Raw genomic sequence first — 27,784 nt, forward strand, 5'->3', positions numbered from 1 at the left:
TGAGAATTTTTGTGTGATTTTGTTGTCAGCACATTCAACTATGTAAAGACGAAAGTATGTCATACGATTAGTTCATTCATTCAGATCTAGGATGTGTAATCTTAGTGTTCCCTTTATTATTTTGAGCAGTGTACATATAACAAAAAACCTCTCCTATCCTTTTACAAAACTGAACCTTAGTTAATTTGTTAAAATCATTTTTTTATTGAGCAGTGGAACCAAAAATATGGATTTTTTTTTTCTTTTTAACCATTACTATTTTTTTTTTTTGAGTATAGAAACAGATGTAGGTAACCTCAGAAGCTGGAGATTCCCCAAAGTCGTCTCATATTCAGATAATTTCAAAGGTCTCTTGGCTATAGCATGAAATTCTTAAAATGTAAATAATGGGATTTATTAAAATGATCCTGATATTTTTTTTCTTTGGAGAAGGGCTGCGACGATCCGTAAAGGGAATATGATCCATTATACAGCCAGAAGGAAGAATTTAATGAAAGGTACCTGCTGTCATATGATAAAGAGAATTACCCCGTCCCTTAAATCGCAATTAATTGCTGTAATAGAAGACTGCGGAGGACAGAGAGAGAGAACTGAGGAAACCATATAAATTCCAATGAGGCTTCAGGCGAAGAGTCTTATTAACGCGTCTCGGTTATAAATACACGGCAGTTGTGCTACGTTTAGGCCTCTGATGGATGGTAAAACTGAACACCAACTATGTTCTGCTCTGTGTGCTCCGGGACACACGTATACTGGATAATGTATAGTAACTCATAAAATGATGAAAAAGAATATTAAAAAAGAGTATGTAGAAAAAGATAAGCCTACGTCGAATTCTCTCTACTGAGTGGGTGGCATTCCCTGTGAAGAGCAACTAGCCATAGTCTGTTAAAAGAGATTTTTGTGTAACAATAGAGGATGAGATTTACCTTCTTAAGTATAACAGAGACACAATATTTGTAGTATATCGGCTGTATCTATAGTGATGATTTAATAATTCAGAATTAATTAATTACACTGGGGGGTGGTAAATTTCACCTAGGGTGACACATGCCCCAGGCCCTGTCCTGATACTTCGTTTACCTTTGATAAATCTGCTATTTGTGTCGTTGCCATATTTTCTCATTTCCTCATAGTTGCCACATTAGGAACTTTTTAGAAATGGATACCGTGGTTGCAGGAAAAAACACTCCTGTTTGTCTTTTTTTAAAGCTTCTATAATCCCGGCATTCTTCTCATATACCGGTAATATTTAATACAGTAAATATGAAAGAGCTCTACGGTGCCTAATGTTCTCCGGATAAAGCGAGAGGAGACTTAGTCATGTAATTGTGTTGTTTGTTTTTAGACTTGGATGTTTGACAAGCTGTGTCTCAGACGCTGGCCGGTTGCCATTAACGGTAAAGGTTAATGTATAGACTAATGGCTAAAGAGCTTAGGGTGCGGTGCAGTTTGGATAAAGATTGTATGAGGTGAACGGGAGGATTAGTATGGATGGTAACTACCATGTGGCATTATGCAAATATGAAATAATGATGTGAAAGTGCTGTCTGGAAGCCGAGTTATTGGTAAATTGGGGTGTTCTACCTGTTCTTGCTTTAAAGCATATTTTAGTTAATACTGTTCCTGGAGACACTAAACATAACCAGTGATGCATGGCCACATTCATAAGTGGGCAAAGTGGGCACATGCCCAAGGCCCACCAGCAACAGTGGGTCCACCAGGGCTGCTATCAGAGCGGTAGGAGCGAGCAGGGAGGCTGGGATCCCCTGTTTTGCAGCACAGCCCCACCAACCCACACCTTCTGTCCGGACATACCACTAGGCCAGCGTTATGTACCACGCTTTCCCAGGCCAAACGCACTGTGTCCGAGCTCCGGAATATGACGTCATTCCCCAGTGCTAAGACAAAGCACGCAAGGACTGTATTTTACTGGGTGAGTTATTATTATTATTATATTATTATAATTATTATGATGATACTGTGTGTGTAGGTATGTTAATGTATGTGTAAGTATGTCAGTGAAGGTTATTGTGTGTGTTAGGTGACCCCTGTTTTATTAAAACAGTAGTATTTGGGTACAGTAGGGTATCAGTGGTGGGCCCACCATTATATTTTTGCCCAAAGCCCATCAGAGCCTTGAATTGGCCCTGAAGGGCAACAGGAAAAAGGGGTAGTTTCTCACTGGGCACACAAGCTTGGACTCTAGGCACCATTTTAACCAGTACTTGGTCTATTCCTGGCAGTAGGAAGGATTGCCAGGGTTTAGCATTAGACAAGTCACATCTAGCTAGACCCTGCAGTTAACCCTTCTGTCTCCCACAATATATAAAAAATATAGACTTTTTAATTTTGAGAGTAAATAATTGTTTATTTCTTATATCCCCTCAGCATTCTTTGCTGCACCTATACATAGATTGTATATTTATGACTTCCCGGCTGAGATGGCGGGAATACAGCTCACAATGTGCATCCAAGCTTTAAATGAATGTAATGTAAAGAGTAGCAAACTGATTGAAAGGATTTCAGTGTCTTCATAGTGTGTCAGGTAAAGTTCACATAGAAACTGATTTAAAAAGCAGAAGACAGCCCCAATTATTGGTTGGCTTTTGTCCTTTGCATATGTTTTGTGGCCTGGAGTTTGTATGTAAATTCAATCCCCCCATTATAGACCAGGATCCAAAGGGTTTGTCAAGAAGTTGGAGCATAGTCAATCCTCTGAAGAACTATTCTTGTTTGATCTTTAACCAGCCAGCGTTTGAGTTAAAATCTGTTTAAATTCTGTGGTTGGAGGTTGCGTAGCTTCCTGCATACTAGTTGTGTTACATATTGCAGTGCGGTTGAAAATGGATTGAAATGCAGGTCTGACATAATTCAGAAGAACTGCTCTTGGCAAGAACATAAGTAATAGTTTCCTCCACATTTTGTTATAGTAACCAGATCTGATCCAAGTTGGTCAAGTTATTCTTCGTAACTTATAGCTCTAATTGACCAATAGGACCCCATCAAAAGATGGACTGAGGGAAACCCCTTCAAGTGTCACACAGACGCCATTTATCACTCCCATCACTCCTGTGTGCCAATGGCACATTGTATTTGCTAATCCAAGTTTTAGTTAAACAGGCTAATTGATCGTTAGAAAACCCTTTTGCAATTATGTTACAGCTAGAAATGTCCTTATTTTCCAGGAAAGGGGACCCCACACTTTGGAACTGTAGTATATATTAAGAAAAATAATTTAACTTACGTCTTGAGCTCTTCGATTTATAAATGGTATCATGAGTGAGAGATGGGCTCCTCAATGTATGTTCGCTGTTTTACATATGGGTGTCAAATATTTAGATTCAATTGAATGTAGATTTTTAGATAAGAAAACATCCCATGGATGTAATTGTGAATTCACTCAGTAGATGATGTTTTCTATGGATTACAGTATAGCTTTCTTGGGCAGCAGTATAAAATCCACTGGTACTGTTTTGGGGGATTTGAACGAAGTCCTTTCTAACCATCGTTAACACCACTTAAGGTTTAGACTGCTGGTTGAAGAGAGCTCGGGGGTCTCAGGAACCCGCTGCTTCTTAAGTTTTTTTCATTTTGATGAAATATGGGAAGGTTGAGCTCGATTTGAGCTGGTTTGTTGGTTGACCCCTTTACCATAGGATGTCTTCCTTCTTCCTAGTAGGTTATTTACACTTTCAATTGATGTGACATCATACTTCAGTATGGAGCGAGAGCAACCCAAAAGAAAGCAGGCAATAGCTTCTAGAGGCACAGAGCGCATCAGGGATAATGGTGCTGCCATTTTCCTAAAACTGGCGTGAGTGCAGGGTGAGGAACCGTACAACCGGTGAGGCAGCATAAGGGCCACCAGCATACGTTGCGCAATTTTATTTTATGCTTTATGCTTTATTGTGCTTGTTTTTTGTCTGGTTTTAAATATAGCTTAACTTTCTTCATATTAACGTTCAGTAAGTAATTTCCGGCAACAGTGAGGATCCCGCGGTCTTCTTGCTGCAGCTTTCAGAGCCATGTCTTTCATTTTGAGAAAGAAACCTAACAACAGATGGGACCATGTAATTTTAGCGTCTAGTCCACAACAATGAGAACAGACAAAACAAAAGAGAACAGAGTATTTTGTCCCCCATAAAATGCAGCTTTCATGTGCGTTTTGTTTCCAATAAACTTTTTTCTCAGAGGAACCCACAGACCTATCAAACATTTTATACAAACTCCCAGGGGGAACCCAAACAGATTTTAGAAACAAATAATTCACAGAGTTTATAGCGCCCACCTGATCAGTTACTCCATCACCGACTGTGTCTAGAAGCCTCTGCTCAGATCGACCACTGCGTTTTTAATAATTACAAGTCCCCCATAGCAGCCATGTGGGAAAAAGGTACGTTTGTGTGCTATAAGCTACAAAACACACATATAATTCTGGAATGTGGGATATTTTATTGAAATTTTAATATCGGAATATCTGAGATTTTAACATTAATGCACTTACAATTCTTTTGAATAGGAAATTAAGCAGGGTCATTAGGGAAAGCCTGTTTTTTTTAAGAATTGCATTTGATATAAATCAAAATCAAATCAGCTGGAGAGCCGCAGGTTGGACACCCTTCACCTAGTACCTTTCATTTTAAAAAATCTGCCGTAATGGTGTTTAGCAGTAAAGCTGGGTGAGAAGTTCCACCTGTGTGCAATAAATGGTAATTTGGGGTAGCTCTCTGCAAGACTAAGCCAGAAAATACAGTAAAGATACAAGAGAGGCAACATATACCCACCTTATATCAACATCATAAAATGAGAGGGATCCAGTGGGTCACACTTTTCTGCAAAGAGTTACATTGAATTATTTACCTAATTCACTGACACCTAAATTAGAAACTTCATAGAAATGATCCCTGTGAGGGTATTTTTATTTTGCCAAAACTGGACTTGCTAAATGAGGATTTAATTGAAAATACCTTGTTGCAATTACAAATATATATATACAGAATTACACGTTCTATAAACAGAAGGACATATGTTAAACATATAGCAAATGTAAATGCAATAAAAAGGGATTACATGAAAGAACCTTTCCTTTACCGGAACATTACCCCTTTTTTCCATATAGACCTGTGTAAACAGAATGTAAATAAATGTACGTGGCAATTCGCAATCATTGTTCCTAACTTTGTTCGCATTATTTTTAACATTGGATGGGATGCTGAAATAATTATCAGGTTCGTTTTTAAAGCAAAGGAAAGAAGACGATGATGGTATTGTGAAAATGAAACATAATTTTACACCTACTCTTATGAAAAATACATTTTTATAACTAAATGTTAGACTCATAATTCCCAGTACTGTTGAATGCTCAAACCTTCCCCAGAAATAATTATTTTAGTTAATTTGCTTTGTTCAAGTTTTTTTTTCCGGGGAACTGTCATGTAACATAACAGCAGGCACTGGTAGAAGGGTCGTCATATCACCCCTATTTTCCTGGGTTTGTTTATTTTTTACATGTTGCTGACAACCACCTATCAAGTGCTTCTGTGCATTTTGAGGATGTATAAAGGTGATTATTTTTAGAAATGTATTTCCTTCTGTGAGCTTATATTGTACATGACTGCCAGATGGATGCAGGAGGGAGGAGGGGCTGCCAAATAGTGTTTTGTGCAAAGAACACTGCCTGATGAGTGCTGCATTAGAGATAGAGAAGAAGGAATGAAGGGTTCAGCGTGAGAAAAAAAGAGATCTATTTGCTGTAATGATGATGATGTGGCCCTGAACCTGAAGGTGTGTGTGCTGTCAGGAATTAGGCACGGTAACGGGTCGGGTCTGTCTAGGGTTCAGAGGAGTTTGTTGCTGCCATTTCTGGACTCGTTCAGACTGTGTTCTCTCTTCTGCAAACAGCGCGGCTGCTTCCCTGTTATTGGTACAGATCAAAAACATGTGTAGCTGTATTGAAAACATGAAGAGATATTAGATGGGAAACATCCAGTATAATAACAATAAATCACATTCACTTTGTAACAGTTCCACATTATCTGATCAGTTACATATGTTTGAAAAGAACAACTTATAAGACTTGTAAAATGCCATAGTATCTTAAAAAACTATTCTCCCACACGCCCTCTTTCATGTACACTGCATTTTAAAGTCCTTGTATTAGTCCATTTTGGGGTAATTTCAGGTGAAACAGCTAACAGAAAAACCCCACTATGAAATGCTTCTCGATTCTGAAACAAGGGGATCTATTCACTAAAGAGGGAGTTTACAATTTAAACACATTGATATAACTATACATTATGAAGGCAATCCCTACTGACCCTCTTGTACAAGAGGAACTGAGCTGGCCCTGTGTAATGTATAGTTTAATCAAAGGGAACATTTTTAAGACATCTCTCACATTACCTGTGCACAAGGTGAAGTTCACAGGGGTTGGCCCTTAATAATGCATAACGAAATCAGGGAGTTTTCCTTCCCTAATCTCCTGCAAACATCCGCTTTATTAAATAGCCATTCGGGAGAGCTACTCTTATACTGAATACAGGACCTCAAATGAAGAACCTCAAGGAGGTATTAATGAGGTGAGCAGATTCTCCATCAGGTCATGGGTGCAATTTCATTTTTACTTCTCGGGCACCCCAATATTAACAGGCAAAATAATAATAAATAATCCATAAAATAAATAAATGGATGTAGACGAGACAGTTCAGCCTGCACCATTGGCTCTAAAAAAAAAAAAAAAAAGTTCTCAGTCTGCCCTGGGAGGAATCCAGACCTGCTTTTTTGGTTTAAAAATAGTTAAATACCTCTGTTAAAAAATGGCACCCAGGAAAATGAAATATATATAATTTTCTTATTGTTTTTGCATGAAGCTAAGAAAAGACTTCGATATTGCTATATACAAGGTATATATAGGGGCTATACACGGTAGCCCCTATAGAACGCTTTAGACGTTCAGAAATCTCCAAAGTAACCCTCTTTCGATGCAGAGGAAACTATAAAGGAAATAAGATTGGCAGGTTTCCTGATGTAAGCTTCCAAAATAAATGGTTAACGTTTCCCTAACGACAATAGCAGCATCTGGATTAAAAAAAAAAATGCCGTTTCCAGAAACTGTCTAAAGTTTCTTTCCCGCGAGTGAGATTTCTCTAGAGCTGCAATTAAAATAAGATGTTATTTATACAATATTAGGTGGTTTGTTTTATGCAACGGGCTTGATTTTTGTTAGGACAATTAAAACACATCCGTTGCAGGTTTCCACCGTATCCACAACAGCTGCTTAGCAATCATTCCGCCTTCGCATTTTAAAAGATTTCTAATATAAGATCTCACGTTACATTTTGTCAGATGACATTAAGATGCCTGAAAATATGTGCTTTTGGATCAAATCGCTTTCTCGCGTAACAATTCTCATCTGTGCTCTTTTGGGCATTTCTTTTAAAACGGGTATTTCCACGTAGTCAGCAAATTTTGAATAGAGTTGCTAATTTTATTTGTTTGTTTGATCAGGGAAAGTATATTCTTACAGAAATTTAAATGGAAAACACAAGATATCCAAATGAGACTAATAAAAATTATTTCATTTCATTTTGTTTTTGCTTGGTCGATAAAATATATTTTCAATCAGCTTGCGCCAAAAAAGGTGTTGAAAAAAATGCATTTACTAAAAATGAAAAACCTTAAAATGCTAAAATATTAGCCATTCCTTGCCCACTTCCTGCCCCCCGTCCAATGGGAGTTAGCTCCACCCCTATACACAGCTAGTGCCACCCTTGATCTCAGCCACACACTCCAGGAAAAGGCCAGATGTATGGCCATGACCCTACCAGATAGGGACAGTTGGCAGCTATGTGTATCCGACATGTAGTATATGGACAGTTTATAAAGTTCTGTCGACTCTTGGTGACGGCTCATGACCCAGAACTTTTATTTGTCTAGTAAAATACGTATGGAGAAGCATCGTTTGATGTAATGCATTCCATATGTCCTGTAAAGCCCCACGCAACCTCAAACTATTAGGCTGTAGGACAAGAAGGTATGGAAGAAAATTATTCACAAGTGCAAGAGAAAGCCATGGAATCCATGATATTAACAAAGGAGACCCAATGTCCATTGTAAATAGGGACTGGAACTTTAACTCATAACACGCTGATGTTTTTATGGTTTTATACCAAATAATACAGATCTTTAAACAACGGAACAGCAATTTATTTTTAATATTTCTTGTGGCCACAATATTTAATACAATGAGCTCAATGATATTCTGTTTTCCTGACGTAAAGACTCATCAATGAATCAGTCCTTGGTCTTGTCTTAGATTCAGGACAGCTTTATGCCTATCCCACGCATGTTTAAATCCCTCACTGTATTAACTTCTACCCCTTCTGCTCAAAGGCTGTTCTATTTAATATATGCAACTTATTTATTCCTTAGGAAAAAAAAAACCCAATTAGTACCTGAAACGAAATGTGTTTTAGGCACCCCGGGCATTACTAATGCTTTAAACAGTGTATTAAATAATTATCTCTAAAGCATGTGAAATAAATGACACTACTCTTTGAGCCTGAGCCAGGAACCCCGAGTATCTGGTAAATAGCTTCTTAGTGAATTTCTGGAAGGATTTGCAGCTATCAATTTTGTTGAAGAATTAAGTTAACATATGACAGTCTCTCTGGATACTGTGATATCATTGGCACTGGACCAGGTAATTCCTCTTGGTTATCCATACGGAATGTGTCCCAGCTTCACTATCGTGATGTTCTGAGAAGACGGAGGAGACAATTAAGTCTGGTCTTAAGCATCACATGGGGGGGAGCATGATGTAAAACAGCTATAACTTCAAGCCACTTTTACAAGTCCTCACCACATCCTGATTTGCATGATTTCCCATTCAGATTGATTTATTTAGCCCCATCGGGGGGGGGGGGGAGCTAATATGTCCCGGAGTCAGAAGAAGCGGGGTGAGCTCAGGACAGGTGAGGGAAAACTTTAAGATACGTTTATCACTTTATACAGCAGTATTCACAATGGAGATGCACCTTAAAGGGGAAGTACCGTGGAAAAAAATGTTTTCTGTCCGTGAGTGTAAAATATATATTACAGTAATGTAGGCTAGTGGTGACGCAGGCCCAGATTTACCTCCATTCGTTCCGATAAAACTCCTTTAGCTACAGACCTGGTGGCCACCATTGTTGTGATATTTGGGTGACTTTCCTCTGAAACACCACGCTGAGATAATTCTTTACGGCAATGCTAATGAAGTCCGTTCCTACATAAACTTTCATTAGTCTTCCATGAGTATACAACTGGGTGATTAAGACTGAGATATTCTATTGTTTAGCACAAGGCAGTATGATAAGGAGTCTGGTAGATTGGGCTAGAGCACATACAAATGGTGAATAATACGCAGTGGTTAGAAGTTGTCATAATAGTAATAAAACATTGATAGGAGTTGCTGTTCCACGTAGACAAAACATTAATTGTTCTCTCCAGCACGTCGAGCAAATAACAAAATAACTAAGCATTCCCTTAAAAATCTCAAGGAGGCAATATTTCATATAATTAACCGGTAATTTCTTGGAAGGGTCCAGACATTTAGTGCTACTATGAATAATGTTGTAATTCTGAGGGCTATCCGCGTTATTCACGCATGGCTGGCCCCATCTCAGCATCAAGACTCCGGGTGCTGATCTTAACTTTCTTTCTTCTTCGTGAAATGATTTCCTTCTTCCTGTTTAATCAGTATGAATGTGTAAGAGTAATATGTGGGGTTAATAATACTTTAAATATAAAGCGGAGTGGACTTGGGTATTAGTTGGGTAAATAGCGTTAACCCTTTGATTGCTTCTGCCATTCAGAAATGGTAATATGCCTGGTTAAAATTCAGTAATACAAACCAATAGTCACTGCTTTCATGGATAAAACAATCCCTAACGTTATTAGCGCTGTTTCCACCAGGGTTCAAACTGTATACCGCATGATGATCAAACCTGATGGTATAGAGAAAATAGGGACAAATGAAATCTATTTTTTCACCTATCTTTTTTAAAGAAAGGGGGTAGCTTAATTGACATACAACAAGACCGTCTTAGAATAAAGGATGGCGACATGTTCCAAGGTATTAGAACTCCCCCTTTTTTAATTTGAATGTTCAGTGTTTGTTGGCGTAGAAGCACATGCAGAGACAACAGCTATTTTTTTTATTAGATTCTTGGATCAAGCACCTAAAGTCAAAGACAAGACAATCACCAGAGCCAGAGAGTACTAGAAATGCCAAAGGGGACCGTGATGCCAATAATTCCTGGGCTGTTTGGGCACCAGTTAAGGGTATCGTACATATAACATAAGATGCTGGCCCACTGCGTTGGGCTTTATTTCTGCCTGTGCTCTGTGGACTTATGGACCCCTCTCCCCATCCCTTTTTTCTTTTGTCTTCCCTCCCCACTTATCTCCTGTTCTGTTGTTCTGATAAAACAATAAACATATATTTACAAAAAAAAAAAAAAAAAAAAAAATAACATAAGATGCTGCCATTTGGTTGCACTGACCTCTGAGACGTCTGCGAGCCACAGTCACTCTAAGCCCGCTTGTAGGATTCATGTCCATGTGATAGTGTGATGGTACATGTATACCTGGAACCTTCTCAATGGCTTAGATATTATCCCTTTAATAGCCCATCGTGATTCTACGTAGTGACTCGCCAAATCTGTTACTCAAGTGGCCCTAATACCGGTCATCATGGAAACCTTTACTTGTCATTATTTAAAGATACACTTAATGCAGTCGCCTGCATTCAAGCAGGGATATCAACCATAACACGCTGGTAGCGTACCAACTGGGAGTCTTTAATATGATAGTAGCAGATTAGAAAAGGATGGAGTCAGCTTCAGACTATGTGACACTGAGAATCTGCCCCTTCATTGGGGGCAAACACCCTAAGACTCAGGGGCAAACCTTGAGAGTTCCCAGGTGTGCATATGACTAGCTAGACCACCGCCTTTCCATATGCAAAGTTTGGCAAAATCTTCTAGAAGCCAAAGCAGTAAAAGTAGTTGGTAATAGTAAGCTCTGAGACTAACTATGGCTTTGAGAATGTTTGACGCCTTCTTGGCGAGGGATAAAACAGATTGACTAGGGCGATGCCTGTATTTTTAATTGAATCTTTGCAGACCCTCATAATCCAGGAGAGCGATTGGTGTTTTATAGCTAGTAGTACCAGGGGAGGATTTAGGTTTATAGGCAGATCCAGGCCCACGTTGGTCATCTGGCACACCGGGCAAATGACCGATGGGCCGCTGGCCGAAGGGACCACACACATGCTGTCCTGCTGGCTACACTTAAAGTGCCAGTCCGGACCTGGGCGCAATATAACTACTTCAATTGTAACTAACAGAGTGCCGCAGTAAAGTTCAAACATTGCGTACCTTAACGCCTTTTATATGATGGTAATAAGGATGAGATGGAGGGGCTGTAGAACTCTCATTTACTAAATTCCCCCTTCGAGTAGATTTAGATTTTTAGTTTCATTTAAAACAAAACAGACTCCAATAAAGGATATTAATAAGTCAGATTCCACATTATTGTGTATTTCTGGTTTGGTCATCAGTACATTGCCTTTTTTTATAGTCTGAATTGCCAGCAAAGCCTGTCTCAGCCCCGGGTGCGCCCCAGCCAGTCTACAGAAATGTATTATGTATTCCAGATGAAAAATGACTGGTGACATTTTCATTTTAGATGCGCAGGGATTATTATTTCTGTAACTCCGTCAATTTGGTAAAGCCTGGTTTTGATGGAGTATTTGCTGGCTCTGCACCTGTGTTCATGCATTTTGGGAGTCCTGCGGTGTGAATTTTCCATATTCTCCAATATGGGTTTTTTTCACACTCTAAATGCAGGGAGAAGTTACGTCAGATGGAAAGCATTCCTTCCTTTTGTATCACGCTCCAGGTAGTTTCTTTTTACTTGCCAGATGCAGAGATGGGTTTATTCAAGTCAGTCCCATGGGGCCAATCTTTACATGTTTCATCCCATTTTTAAAACATAGTGTTGGATATAATGAAAAGTAATATACAAATATGGCTGTTTTAGTGGATAATTAATCTGAAAACTAGAAATATTTTAGGTGCTTTCTAGAAACCAGTTATGACTCTCTTAGGGTAAATATAAAAGGCTTTTGTTTCGTTGTTTCCCGTTCCCCTTTGTCTATGTGTGTAAGCATAAAGGACGTGCCGGGACAAACTTTTATGCTATTTACAAAACCCAGAAAAATGGATGTAACCATTGTGACACAATACCCCTTCACTTGGTACTCTGTCTGGGAATCTTTACTCACACACAGTCCTCCAGGCTGCAGAGACGGCTCAGACACGAGGAGGGTAAAATAAAAGGCTGGGCCTGTTTTTATTTTGTCATCACAGGCATTACAGAAAATAAATAAATCAAACAAAAAGCCTTGCTCTCGTGAGCACTAACTAATACACAGTTCTCCAGCCTAGCTGCAGTTGGACGGCTTATCCGTTCCAACAAACAAAATAACAAATAGTATATAATATTGGCAGCACTCAGTAGCTTAGCAGCTCGCTCCCTCTCACTCAGGGAGCCAAATGATCTCTCTCTTGCTCTCAGATCAGGAGGCTACTTTACTGCCTCTCCCATTAATTAGTGGAACCAGGTGAGTACTAGGAGAGTTTCTGTGAATCTCCGGACTGGATTCCCACCTGCTGGTCTTCGGCTGCTCACAAAATGTGGAGTGGCGCACTGGCCCGCCCTACTCTCCAAATGCTCCACCCCAGGGACCCAAAATACACAAATAACAGACATCAGCAATTACATTCTTAACAATACATCTCCCTGGGGCTAGTAGAAACTATTGTGGGTAACCACCCTGCAAAATATAAGGGGATAAGTACACTCCCTCCATTATCATCCCCTGCTTTCTGTCACACCATATTAACCCACAAGAAAATGGAGTCTTTAGTAGAAGCTGATACCATTTATTGGTCCAAATTAGAGAGAAAAAAAGATATAAGATCACATAAGCTTTAGGGCCTCGAAGTCTCTTGTTTAGGTGGAAGATGATAGAAACATCTAATCTAGGAGGATACTATCCGGCTCCACAATGCTAACATTATAGGAGGAAAGAGGCTTTTTCAGACTAAATGCATATATCAAAGATCAGAATGCTTTTCCTGTATAACGTGACGGTAATGGGAAATAGGTTGGATGTTACTATATCAAAGTTTAAAAGTGCCACAGGGACTTCTGTAATTAAACAGTTAATCAGCCTCTGGCTGTGAGTTATTAATGCTTAATAGTTGTTAAGCGATGTAACTGATTCAAACCAGGTTGTAAATCTAACCTTTAAAAGAACAGCATGCTACATCATTTAATGCATTTTAATCAGACTACAGTTTTTCTAAGAAAAGGGTACCTTCAACATACAGAAAAAATTCTGTTCATCTATTATGCTACATCTGTCAATTGTTTTCCCCCCCCTACATATATTGGTTGGGCAGACCGGATGGACCAAATGGGATTTATATATATATATATAATGCATTGTAATCCATAGTTTGAATTTATGATGCAAGTTTTCAGTACATCAATTGGTTAAATCATATTGGCCGCAGCTTTGTTTTAAATTGGTTATCAAAGAATAAAGTGAACAGATCCTATTAGTCCGCCCTGATAAAAACCATGGAGGATCTTAATCTTAAGAGGGACACTCCATCCATCATACTCACTTCTGCAGAATCCCCTCTTATGCATTTGCCCCTGCAGCTCATGTGGTCGGCTGCCAGATATTTCATACAGAATTAGCAACTAATCAGGGGGAACAGGTGACATTCTGGAAAATATTATGTTATAAGCAAAAGAGACGGGTACAGTAACTGTAAATATGCTGAGCTACACAACGTGTTCATTTTCATATTTAAGTGTCTTTAATGTAAAGCGAGGTCCATTTTTAGGTATGTCATACTTGATTCGCAATAGAAAAACATTGATCTCCTGTCAGTAAGAGCACAGAGTTAAAACAGATGATCCTCTCACATTGCATTATATGAGGCTCAAGTTGGTTTTGGATGTCACTCGAGTTGAAAACCAGGATACAAAATGCTTACAATGAAGCAAAAGCTAGGAGATCCTCACAGTGAAGAATAATTTCATAGAAGAGTTATTTAAACACATTGTTTGACATCTGCAGTACACATTAAGTATTGAACTGGGGCGGTTTCCAAGAACTGCACCGAGCATTGGTCTAAATCTGGTTTACAGCTGTCACGTTGGACAGACTTGTATAATCTGTAAATTCACAGTAGCTGACTGATATTTTCTCCTCTATATTACAGAGTGTCTCCGCTGCAGAAATCTGAAATTGTAGACATGGTAAAGAAACACGTGAATGCCATCACACTGGCTATTGGAGATGGTGCCAACGATGTTGGAATGATCCAGACCGCACACGTTGGAGTTGGGATTAGTGGGAACGAGGGCATGCAAGCTACCAACTCCTCCGATTACGCCATCGCGCAGGTCAGGAGCACAAAACTACAGCTGTTCTAGCTTGTCGACAGAAGTATAACCTACATGGTACCACAATCCATGCTTTGAAGCCAACCAAACCATCATGTCTGGATGTCTTCTTTGACACCACCATGAAAAAACAACACCGTGTGCAATCTAGTTATTTTTTTAATCTGGACATCAAGAAATATTTCTTACTATTTGTTTCCACCATGTGTAGTATAATAAAATTACTGTGGAAAAGGCGCTGCTAAGGACATTTGTGTCTAAATAGTCCACAAAGCATGATCTATAGCCCTTTGCTAGATTGTTGTCTGCTTTTGTCAAGAAGATTTATAGGTCCCAAAGAGTCGATTCATTTCACAGAGTCTGTTTTTATTTTGTGAATCCCAGGTGTTTTATGCAAGATTCTTGTTTGAATACCTGTCTACCTCCCTGGTGATAGATAGATAGATAGATAGATAGATAGATAGATAGATAGATAGATAGATAGAGATACACACTTCTTTCCTTTATGTCCATAGATGTGCATGTGTTCTTAGCGGTATTGTTCTCTTGTCCCTAGTTTAGTCATTAAAAAGAAATATATATTACCTTCTACATGACAACACATACTCTATTATAAAGCTGTGTTATCTGTCGTGTTACTAGAAGCCATGTAACATCCATAAGTATTAGGGCACCCGCTACTTATAGCAATGAGAAGGGATTTGTCACCTTCCTATAATGTAGTGTTGTTGACATGGTGGCCTCTTGTTACCCTCGCATGAGCAATTCATCCCTGTGTAATGCTGTTGCCATATGCTGTAGACATGTAATTTAAGATTTCAAGACATTTTCACTTTACTGATTGATTTATAAAATACACTTTTCAACTCCAGTCACAGCGCATTCGGAGTTGGCTATACATTTTTTCCACAAGATCTTTGAACATGCAACGTATGAAAGCAAGATGTGCTGTAAATCACCTGTTATTTGTCTTCATTCAGTACGGCGATGCCTTCCAGCAGACACTAGAGAAGGTGCTACCCATGTGTTAATATATATAGACCCCCACATTGGTGTGGGCTAACAAAAAGTTTAACAAAACAAGTTCCATCGTGATAGATGTCCCCAATTCCTATATCAACACATTATTAAAGGTGCTGTTCCACCTACTCTGTAGACACTGCAACACTTTTGTAACTAAATACCATTATAAAAGTATAATTTATAGTACTGCAAAATACCCAAGCTCCTCTTGGAATTTTTTAAAATATGTAAGCCCCCCCCCCAAGAATGATTTTTACCAGCAACATGTTACACAAAATTAGACACTGATATGTTGTTGAACTGAAACTCTAAAAAATCTTAAAAGCCTCTGTATTTTTTATGTGTAGACATTCATATGAAGGAAAAACATGACAAATTGTCTGCTAAGGGTTGCATGTCTAGCCCTTAAAGTGTGCAATTAATGTCGACCAATACCTTTAGATAAGGACCCCTTATTCCTTCCCTTTACCTGAGCTTTACTATAGTCAGTGTTCTGCAAAAGAATATCCTGGGATGGCAAGAAGGCCAGAGGTTCTCAACTTTTTTCTAAAACAAAATGGAACCATTTCCTACCCAAGACCCTCTGTACCCCAATTAGAAATTCCCCTACTACACTAACACAAATAACATGGTGAGCACTGGGTTAGCCAGTATTGTGTGACAGGTGGGTTATAAACATACTCCAGGTGTGACCTAGGGTCTCCAGACCAGCTGGAGTGGTAATTGGCCACGCCCAGTCCCCACCCATAAAAGGCTGTTCAGGGTTAACTCTGCCCCTATATTTGGCTAACTCCTCCCCTTCATGAAGCTTTTCTCCCAACATTGGGAGAGCTGATTGTAACCTACTCTGGGAAGCTCCCAGGTGTGCCTAGGAGACACGTTCAATAGGAAAATATACCCTACGTTGCTAAATGCAGGAAATTTTAAAATGCCATTATTATTTCATTATTATTATTATTTATTGTTTTATATAGCGCCATTATTTTGTTTTGTATATCAGCTCCAGCCACCAAGGGCCATAAACCTAGCAAGTATTCAGTGATTCATAACACATTACAGTGTGATTTCACATACAACACAGATATATCCTCAATTCTGAGAACTTGTATGACGGCTCAAACGATGCAGGTGATTTATGACCCAGCGCTAGCTCCTTGGGAGGCCTAATCATACTCATATTTTATAAAAGTGCTTGAGAAGCAAAATATTTTTTTGGGGGTGAGAATTATCTATGTTATAAGCCATGTAAAAGCCCTTGAAAGAGGATCGCTTAGCAAACAGAACACTGTCCTTGAGTAACTCCTCCAAATCCTTACATTTTTATTAAAGCAATTTGTCAAAGTTGGTAAATGGCTTTAAATTAGGAGTAAGATTTTGAATACCTATACGCCAGATGGTGGGTTTTTTTCTGTTGTATAGCTGTACTTCAGCAAGTGTGAAGATGTGTAGGTTGTTCTTGGAAAGTTTTTATTTGTTAGTGCACATACAGTATATGGACAAAAGTATTGGGACACCTGACCATTACACCAACAGGGACTTTGATGACATTGCATTCTAAATACATAAACATTAATATGTAGTTGGTCCTCCCTTTACAGCTATAACGGCTTCCACTCTTGTGGGAAGGCTTTCCATAAGATCTTGGAGTGTTTCTGTGGGAACGTTTGCCCATTCGTCCAGTAGAGCATTTGTAAGGTCAGGTACTGATGTTGGATGAGACGCCCGGCTCACAACCTCCATTCCAGTTCATCCCAAAGGTGTCTGATGGGGTTCAGGTCAGGGGTCTGTGCGGCCAGTCAAGTTCTTCCACAACAAACTCATCCTACCATGTCTGTATGGCTCTTTCTTTGTGCACTGGGGCACAGTCATGCTGGACTAGAAAAATTGCCTTCCCCAAACTGTCCCCACCAAGTTTGTGCTGAAGCGGACATACCAAGACATTTTGGACAATGCTTCCAACTTTGTGGGAACAGTTCCCAGAAGTTGTTATAGCTGCAAAGGGGGAACCAACTACATATTACTGTCTATTTATTTAGAACACAATGTCATAAAAGTTCCTGTTGGTGTAAAGCAAAATCTACAATATGTTTTGAAAAACATAAAAGTGAATATATTTAAATGTTTTTTTTAAATAGTAATTATAATGTAAATCATTGCTGGTATTATCTTTATTGATAATCAAAAATATTAATAATGACCTTAGTTTAGTGCTGCCGTCATTCCATGCCGCTTATAAAGAATTGCTGTAATTTGTTTGTTTTTTTTAATGTCTGATTTAACATAATTTCATATCCTTACAGTTTTCCTACTTGGAGAAACTTTTACTTGTTCACGGCGCATGGAGCTACAACCGCGTGACTAAATGCATCCTATACTGTTTCTACAAGAATGTGGTCCTATACATCATTGAGGTAAGATGAATTAAAGAGCAAAGCTCAGTTGCCAGCCAGCACATTGACATTGTTTGCCGGGTCAAATGGCATATCCGTTGTTTGGCCATTACGCAAGCCAAATACAACAGACCGTAATGACACGGACATTTATCAAGTAGCGAGCTGCACAAACATCATTCATGCGCCCGCCTCTGTACACGGCTCGGTTTACCGCGTCCGCAGACGCTCTCCGACATAATGCACCAAGCGCAAAATCCATTAAGTGCAGAGGGACAGCTGCCATAATATTGGGGAGGCACATGTTCCAAGACCCTAAGTACATGTAAGAGACTTTCCCAGCTCTTTATGTTTCAGACTTCAAAGGGCAGTTTTACATGGCTAGATTTTGGCTAGTATAACGCTGCGCAGCTATGCTTTCAATCCTCACACAGGCTAAATCCATGTTTTAATCCAATGGCACAGTTTACAGCTACTAAATACAGCATGTGAGAGGGTACTGCTTTGATATGTATATCACTGGAGAAATGATACAGGTGACCTTCCGTGGCTGAAAGGGTCACAGGAGGTCAGTGATATCTTCTCCATGAACCATCAGGGATTACAGAGGTGAATGATAGTTCTGTTTAAAAAAAAAAGAAAAATCCCCTAAAAGCTTTAAGGAAGAATCCAGATCCATGCACGATCCGGCCCATGCTGCTTATCTAAGCAGTTTCTGCTAAAAATGCTTTTAATCCATTTATGTCAAAGGGCTTCTCTAAGACGGATCGGAACATTTTGCCTCTTCTCTAGTCTGTTGATAAAGCTTATGACTTGGCTCTGCTCACCGCTGCTGACGCGAAAAGGTCTAATGCCAGCTAAAAACCTCTGATCATGTGTGTGGAGATATACACTTAAAGGAAAACATTGCCTTCGCAGCTTTTAGCATCACTAAACTCATTTATCAGAACCACATATAGCTTGCAGTTTTAATTTCCAATAAATGTAATGATATTGGCAATATTTTGGGGAAAAGAGATGCTTTTGGGTCATGAAGCAGGTCTGTTTGTGAGTGTCACAGATGACATTAAGTGACGTTCCTTTAAAGCTACATGAAGCAATCATCAACGAGCAGATAACTGGGGAACAATAAGGAACAATAACTAGGGTCAACAGATGTCCCCACGGTTATGAATTGTCCACTGATCGAGGCTTTTGCCCCCAGTTATTATTTCCCTGGCAGTGTTAAATACTTAATTAGCAAAGTGGATGTAGGAGGCCAACCATGTATCTCAGACATGGTGACCCTCTAGCCTACTCTCAAAGAGACTGCTGAAACTGCTATCAGCTACTAGCTGAGCTCCATTAGAGGTCTCGCATTGTTTGAATGTACATACAAGACGTGTATAATCATATGTAATGCCTTCATCCGAAGAAAGGCATTGAGTGTGATGTTACACGACACAAATGAAAAAAGAAAGTGTGAATAATATACAGTATATTCAGTGGCAAGCCATATCATATGCCAAAAAAATATTTTTATTGACAATATGTGAAATATGTAATAGAAGCTATGTTTTACTGCATGTGAATATTATTAGGGTGATAGAGAAGGAAATAAGTGAATGATGGTCAATGTTGTGCACATACCTGGGAACATTGTAGCTAATTCTCCCTGCCAGGGAATAACTTGTGTCACGCTCATTGTAATCGTTATTATGAATATATTACAGAAATACATGAGGTGGAATTTTATTTTTTTTAAACCGGGTTTACTTTTCGGAAAACCTAAGGTAGGTCTGGCCTAACTCAGAGGCTGCCTGGGGACCTAATACTAATATATTATCGCAGCAGATGTTCTTAAAACAGGAAGCACGATACTTCCACGGCAAACATCGGATCACTACTTTGTTGAATCTGTAGTAGAAAAATAAACTGAGCCCACTTTTGTTATTGGTTTTAGAACTGCATGAACCTCATTCATTCCCTTAGAATGACATTTCTCTGTTGAGAGGCGTTCTAGATTTTATGCTTTGTAAATATTTTTTAAACAAAACAGTATCATATTAAGACTCAGGGCCGTCTTTACCAGGGGACAAAATGGGTGGCTTACCTTAGAGACCTATGGCAGCTGTCCCTTGGGCCGTAGTTTAAATATCACTATATGAAGTAATTATTAATGGTAAAAATGAGGAAGAACACCAAACTCTTCCCTAGCCAAGGACGGAGTCTTCGTTTAAATTTCAATTGAGCATGTGTGCTTGCGAGTAAGAGTGAGGTTGAGATCTTGACACCCCATGTAGTGCTTTATGGGTAAACATTATAGAAACCTATTGTCAGGATGCGTTCACTTTCAGTCACAGAAATGGCTGCTGGTCACAGATAGGACTGGTCTCCAGCGGAAGGCCCACCCAGGTCCCCACTATCATTACGTTAAGTCTGTTTACACTGTAGGCTAAAATTCATCTTTCCAGATGGAGCTATTTTTATCGGAAAAACCCAGTGGCTTCTGATATGATTTGCATTACAGCCATGTACACTCCATGTCCAATCCTGCCTACGTACTGGGAATCCGGCCTCCATCTTGTGACTGTCCCTCTGGCTTCCATATGAAGTGGGAAGGAGAGTGATCAAGGAGCAGAGATTGGGAAATTTATCCTTATACTAATACTTCTAGGATTAATACAAGTCACATTATTAGATGTGAAGTGTGACACGTTTTCAAAATGATTTTGTTTATGATTTTGTCTATTACAGCTTATTCTAACTCATTGACACTCGGTTTATTTTAGTAATAATGCTTTCTGGCATTTTTGCTGTGTCCCTTTGGCCAGTCTCGGAGTAGATGCTCTAGTATACAGCCCATCTATACATACTGTATAGGAAACTGGATAGAGCCTGCGAGCAAAGGGATTCCGTGTAAAGCTATCCATTCTGGGTCTGCATTGTTCCAGCGTTTGAAAAAAAAATAATCACAAATGTATTCTAGTCACAGTATGTGTCCGGCATGTTGCCAGCATGAAGTTCTCTTTGGCTCCCACAAACGCGATAGATCATGTAGCTCGCCGCTAGCTCAGAGGATACTGCTCTGTTTCAGAGCGTTAAAGTGCACATTATTTGGGGGTTAGTCCAATCCCTGGAAACCCTGAGAGCAGATTGAAAGTGAAAGCTCAAATATAGATGTTCCATGTGAGCTAGAGTAAAAACACATTGAGTCAGTTAGTATACAGTATTCATATTGTAACATAACCAACATTGGCTTTTTCCATGAAAATTATTTCTATTTTGCACTTTTTTCCCCAAGAAAGCTTTAGTCTGGAAAACTGTACATCACATGATTACGCTGTCATTTCCCATTAGTTTTGTGTCCAGAAATGGAAAGCCGGTAGGGTACTCATATCATTCTAGTAACCGATCGCCTAAAGCCGTTTGCCCTTGAGTAACCAACCCAAAAAAATCTGTGATATATTCATGGTTAATTTATTTCTGTTTTTTTATTGCATGCGTGTATTTGTCATCAAGTGTCAACCCATGTAGTACGGCATAGAGGTAAATATAAGACATTTACAAGGGATACTCATAGAGCTGCTATGTAACCTTTATTTCTAATTCTGCCGTTGCGTAATATAATTCTACCTGCCAGCAATGGTTTCTGTAGGTTTAAATGTCTTGGTTTTTTTCCATTGGAACAAAACCTTTGCTGTAAATAGCAAATGTCTTCATATGTGAAGGTAACATAAGCATATTCAACTCCCTTGTATAACTGTCTTTTAAGGAAAAAATTGATTAAGCCAGATTTGGTGATTTCCTAGTTTTAGTTGTCTAGCATTTTGTATGAAAATAAATATGCATCCCACTTAATATAAATAAGAGGGGTGCTGTGTATGTCTACAAACACTAGTACTAGTAGAAAAACAAATAAGTGGTCTGGCCGCTACACACTACAATATGCTTCTAGCGCCATTCTTTGAAGACCACCCATGTCAGTCCTACAAAGTCTTACTGGTTCTGGAAAAAAAAACACAATCGGCTTTGACAGACGACAACATAGAGTCAACATAGAACACGTTTTACTTTAAATATCACACCCACCTCAACCAAAGTTTTAATTATTTACCAAACCAATGTGTGTATAATATATACATTATTATCCCCGGTCCATTTTCAAAATTGTTTATTCTCTTTTGAAGCAGTTGAAATGTAATCAGACTTCACTTGTCCAATTGGGTAACACACGCATCCCTACTGCATTAATAGACGGGACTAGGCTCCCCGAAAAATACTGTTAAAGGAGCCGTTCCACCTACTCTGCTAAATGTAATACTTTTATATTAAAATGCAGCATTAGAAATATAATTCCTAATCATTTAATCATGTGATCACTTAATTCTCATGTGACATAAAAGCAGACACCATCAGGTATTGGTCTAGTCTAAGTAGTAGGCAGACATTCTGATACAATGAAGAGGAGAAGCCGTGTACAATTTATGTGAGCTCTGCATGTAAAATCAAGGATTGTACTATAGTGCTTTAAAATGTCTGCTTCTTTACATTTTTAGGTCTGTGCTTATTTGGTGTAACAGCGAGCTACAATTATAGATCACTAAGGGTCTGTTCCCACAGTTTTATTTTTCTTTAACTGTCGCAAAAACGTGAAAGTACACATTACAAAAATTTGATGTGACGTCTACTTAAACAGTCTAAACTCTGGCGTCCTGTTCTCTTGGCCCATGAAAGACCAGGCTGTCTCTGTGCTCCAGAGTCACTGGAATACTCCTTGACTTGTTATTCTTCCTGTCCTAATTATTTTATTCTGGTGTGTGACTTTTTGTTTGGTCTTATCTGCTGGCTTCTCTTTTGTCTAAGTACCTGTGCCGCTCACACTGACCTTTGGCTTACGTGACTTCATCTTGGAAGGATTCCTTGTCCTCTAAGTCCTGTAAGCTCATGGATAGAGTATATATAACTCTACCAATGGAACTCTTGGACTATCCGTTCATATTATGGATCAGTTCAGATGAGTAGAGGTCACTTTGGGCAGCTTACATTACTTGATTGAAATTTATTTTCTTTGTTAGTTCTCTTGGAATAAACTTAACTAGTTTCCCCATAGTATGAATCAGATGAAATCCAATTAATTCCATAGCTATTCAACATAATTGCTATTTTCAGTGCCCCCCGTATATACTGACTGCATCTTATTTAGGTGCCTTATTGTAGGAAAACCTTTCTACCTGAATTTCAGAAGTGTGGTTGTCATAAGCTGAGCTAAACAATTTCTAACAGTGTTCATTTGTCCCCCTGATTGCCTCCCAAATACCTCGGTGCCCTCATTAGAGTTTATTCTTAATGAGAAAAAAAAGATTAGCGTGAACATTTATCCAACTGGAAGCCACGGAGTGATATCTCACTTCATTAAGTTTGAATGGCTTTAAATCCGCTATCTTCATCCCCTGCGCCTGCGATGGAATGTCTCCCAAAGTAATTTGCATTTCATATGCATAATAAAGTGGGGAGCTCAATGCAAATTCTTGGGAACAGCATTTTGCCCCTTTTGTGCCGGTAAAAGTGTTACATTTAACTCATGCTGTGCCGATAGGTTACAATAAATTTATGTTTCATTATTATAACGCAAATGCTAGCATTATAGCAGTTTTTTTTTTTATTCATATCCTAGCTCCATGGTCCCTTTAAATATTTATGGCGTCTCCCTTGCAAATAGATTTGCGCCTTTCCCCATCCCCAAGTTTATAAGGTTAACATTTGTAACTTGCGGTTGAGTTCATGAGAATTGGAGATCTACTTTAAGGTCCTACTTATATTAACGCACATAGCACAATTTTCAATTGCAGTTGTCAGTGGAGTTAACCCTTTAAAGGAATAGACAAAAATAACTGACTTTTAGCCAGTGTTATGTATCTGTGATGCAGTAAAAACATGGAGTCGTTGACAAAATGCATTGGATGGTGATGGAGGGTGTATATGACATACAGCAGGGGGATAATCCAGTCCAGGAGTTCACACACACTCTATGTTTGCTCACTTGCATCTAGTAATTAATGGGAGGGGGGCAGTAAAATACAGTTCATAACTAAGGAAGCAAATCATTTGGTTCTGTATGAATGGAGAGAGACCTCCTGATTTGGTAGCGCTGATCTGTGCCTGAATGCTTCGTGAATATCTTGGTTTTTGTTGCCTTGATGGTAAACGGACAAGCCATCCAACTACAAATAGAACTGTAATTCCTGTAAATTAGTACCCAATAGATTTTGTGTTTTTAACTGTCTTTGTAACCTTTGTAACCTTGTCTCATGTATTGAGACAAGAGTGTGCAGTGCAAGTCCTTGGTTAACCCCTTCTTGATACACATTCTTTAAAACGTGCTCTTGATGACAGTATGTAACAGTAACAGCTCCCCCTGCAGAATGATAATGGGTGCTGCAATCAGCAATGCAGAGCAGTGGAGCCCTGGAGTGATCAGAAGCAGTGGGATCAAAATGAAAAATAAAAATAATAGACTCCAGTGATGTCACCATAACATCATAAGGTGTACTGGCCAGTTCCAAAATAGATCTCTGAGGGATCTACAGTAAAAATAATAATAAGATTAATGATAATAAAATAATAATGACAATAATAATACATTTTAAAAATGTAAAAAAAAAATTACAAACAAATAAAATAGATGCCCAAACACCTCATGCTGCTGTAATTGCAAATATACCTTAAAAATTTTTATAAACATAACCCTTTTTATATTAAATGGCAGACTATGCAATAAAGTGGTATAAAGAGGAAGCCCTATCTACCCTAAAAAGTATATAATTTGTGTGGGCACAACAAACATGGAAAAGGGGGAATCATGGGTGAAAAAATATATAATAAAAATGGCAAAAAACACCCAGACCCTTAGGTGGTAAAGCCCTGTGTCCCGAAAGGGGTTAAAAATGCAGAGAGCATAGTGAGTGCAGTATTGGTACCTGGCCTAGGCTGACTGGGTTTACGGTAGGGGTGGGCCGCAGCTACTCTGCATAACACTGAGTCACGAAGTGGGATGGCCCAGAATTAAGGATATCGGCGCAGAGGGGGTGGCAGGCGGCACTTGCCTTGGGCAGCGCCAAAGGTTACTGCATCAGTAAACGGGACCAACCCTGGAAATTCTGTGTGCAGATGTATTAAAATTGTATGGGCACGGTATTAAACAATATAAATAACATGAATTCTTATTTTAAATTTGCCATTCAATTCCATAAATAGAGAGCAATTGGTTACAAAGTCACATTAAACAGTCCCGGTGAAGTATGAGTTTATGCCAGGGGTAAACTGCTTAGCTGACCACCCTTGATAGACAGAAGTAAGGGTAGAACGTAGATATTCCTGCTCCTTGGCCTGTGGTTCTGCTCTGGGTAAAATATTACAGCAAATAATTCTTTTCCAGCTTTTCCATCTTTAATACAAAGCAAAATATAATGACAGTCGCACTGGGTTAGCAGTTTAATCTTACTTCTTCCTATAGTGGAATAGGTCCTGATTTGATGAAGTGAACAGAAATAAGACTCTGACATATAACATGCCATCTGAGCAGTTAATGTATATAACTGGATGAAATGTGTCAGATCTGGAGGAAGAATTTGTAAATCCCTAGCATTGCCTTTGAAGCGTGTTACATCCTGAAAGGATTCCACTATGGTATCGTGTTGCTTTAGACTATCAAGTAACACATAAAAATGCACCGGCGTTTAAAAATGGCTGCATCAAGACGTTTATTGCGGGACTCAGCATAGTGTGCATTTTCCACGTCAAATATGACAGGTACCAACCTAGCTTCTAACAGCAGGGAAATATAATCTGGAAAGCTTTCTGATGCTCTAAATACCTATCTAGTATCTGATTATGACTTTAGCTTTTTAGAAATAGGGTAGCTCGGGTGATTATTGCAGATGCATTATAGTGCGTATGCTCCTGCATGATCTGTTTTAGGGCTAAAATATAGCTAAAATGGTAAAATCAGCTGGTGTTTTACTTAAAAGCGATCACTTCCCTCCACAGCTGCTGCCCGTTTCTTGCCTTGCAGTGCCACTGGTTGTATTAAACGTGTCCACAAGCCCAGTATGGGCACACGTTCTCCATTTCTCCCATTGATCCCTGTTAGCTCTCTTCTGGCGCGGTGTAATTTTAGCTCCTAAAAAGGCTGGGAATTACATGAAGCCAACAATTACAGAATCAAATGCATCTGAATAGCGGTTCTGTGTGAGTTGGGGCAGCTGGGTAATGACTGATGGACTTCAACTATGTTTGCCATGGCCATTAGATCTGACATTTTCCCAATTTCTCCACTTTACAAATAAGTAGGATTAGCCAGCTTGTGTTAAAAGAGTTTATGGATCTAAATGAAGAATATATGTAAAATGTATAGTATGTGGATGCCAGTAACAATAGCTATATGTGAAGACAACATATAGGCGTTATTTCAGAGTCACCAGGCCGTGTCTTGATCATGATGAGACTTGCGCCAGTCGTTGCGGACATTGTAAGTACTCTGATATACATTCTTTAGCTGAAAAAAACGACAAATTATCTCCCTCTCCCTGTCCGTTTTTCACACCAGTTTTGGATCCTTGAAGCAGCCAATCTAAACACAGCTCCTACAAGCCTGAGAGCTGGGGGGGGGGCAGGTAAAGAGGCTGAACGAATAGAGGGGATTCTTATTACACCCCTCATGTATTTACAAGGGAGAAAATAATTATCTAAATAAACATATACATTAGTATATCACTAGCACCACAAGTATAAGGCTATTGTATGTTGCGTTTGTGCAATAAGCGCTCCTACATTGTGTGTTGCCTGTTTTAGGAAGATCATGTGACACATCTATACACTAATTAACCACAGCTATTTCAGAGAACAGAGCTAGGCGATCGGCTCTATTTCCAGGTCCCATGCTTTATAGATAGCACTTGCTTTATAGATAACACTTGCTTTAATGGACAGCCGCACCATCCAGAGTCCATTACATTTGTGTTTGCCATTTGTAAGAGTATGTATCTTTTCTCGTGATCTGATAGACGTATGGAGATACTAATGGAAAGTTGCATGTGATAGATCATAGTTTCTATGTAAGATTGTGGACTGTGCATTTACATCTTGAGATTATTAATAATTAATATAGATCATGCCTTTGATAGAGAGCCCTCGAGTTGTAGGCATTGTCTACACATTATTCCAGAGTCCTTTATGTATAAAAGTGCCATGAGGTTAGGTTGGTAGCTCCCAGACAGGGTCATCAAGTCTTGGATCAGTGTGTTAGTAGTAATTGTGTGTGAGGAGACCCTAGATAGGGCACCCCTGCACAGACCAAGTTTTCTGGTATTATTGTAGTTGTTTAAATGCCATACAATGTAATTGATGGTACCAATTAAGTGAAAGAATTCTATAAATGCCTCTATGAATTAATCAATTAAAATGAATAAACTGTGTATACAATCTGTCGAGTGTATAATCCCTAAATGTGTAAATATAGAACAGAATCAGTACATCATTCAATTAGATTATAATGAATTAAATCATCAATAAACAAAAAAGTCATAAACAAACGAAGAGATAAATGGGTAAAATAAAATATTATATGAAATAAAAAAGTTTAATAGTTGATAAAGGATGAACCCAGGCATGATATATATATATATATATATATATATATATATATATGTGTATAATATATATATTATTGCTAACAGGCAGTTTTTTCTTTTGTTTCTAAATTTGTAACTTTCATTAGAAAATAGAATCAATCATTAAGTCCTTGAAACAACCGTGGCCTTCTGTGTCTTAAGTTCTTTTCATCAAAGAATGTTTTGTCT

At 38.8% G+C, this 27,784-nt stretch overlaps 1 protein-coding gene across 1 annotated transcript in view; it reads left to right on the forward strand.

Moving 5' to 3' along the window:
- The window catches only part of ATP8A2 (ATPase phospholipid transporting 8A2), a 240,413-nt gene that overhangs the window by 102,892 nt on the left and 109,737 nt on the right, over positions 1 to 27,784 (forward strand). Inside the window, exons 26-27 of the mRNA XM_053456407.1 lie at positions 14,349 to 14,532; positions 17,856 to 17,966. Coding sequence (XP_053312382.1) covers positions 14,349 to 14,532; positions 17,856 to 17,966 — 295 coding nt within the window. The remainder of the gene's footprint in view (positions 1 to 14,348; positions 14,533 to 17,855; positions 17,967 to 27,784) is intronic.

This window comes from Spea bombifrons, chromosome 2, assembly GCF_027358695.1.
Source record: "Spea bombifrons isolate aSpeBom1 chromosome 2, aSpeBom1.2.pri, whole genome shotgun sequence".
NCBI lineage: Eukaryota > Metazoa > Chordata > Amphibia > Anura > Pelobatidae > Spea > Spea bombifrons.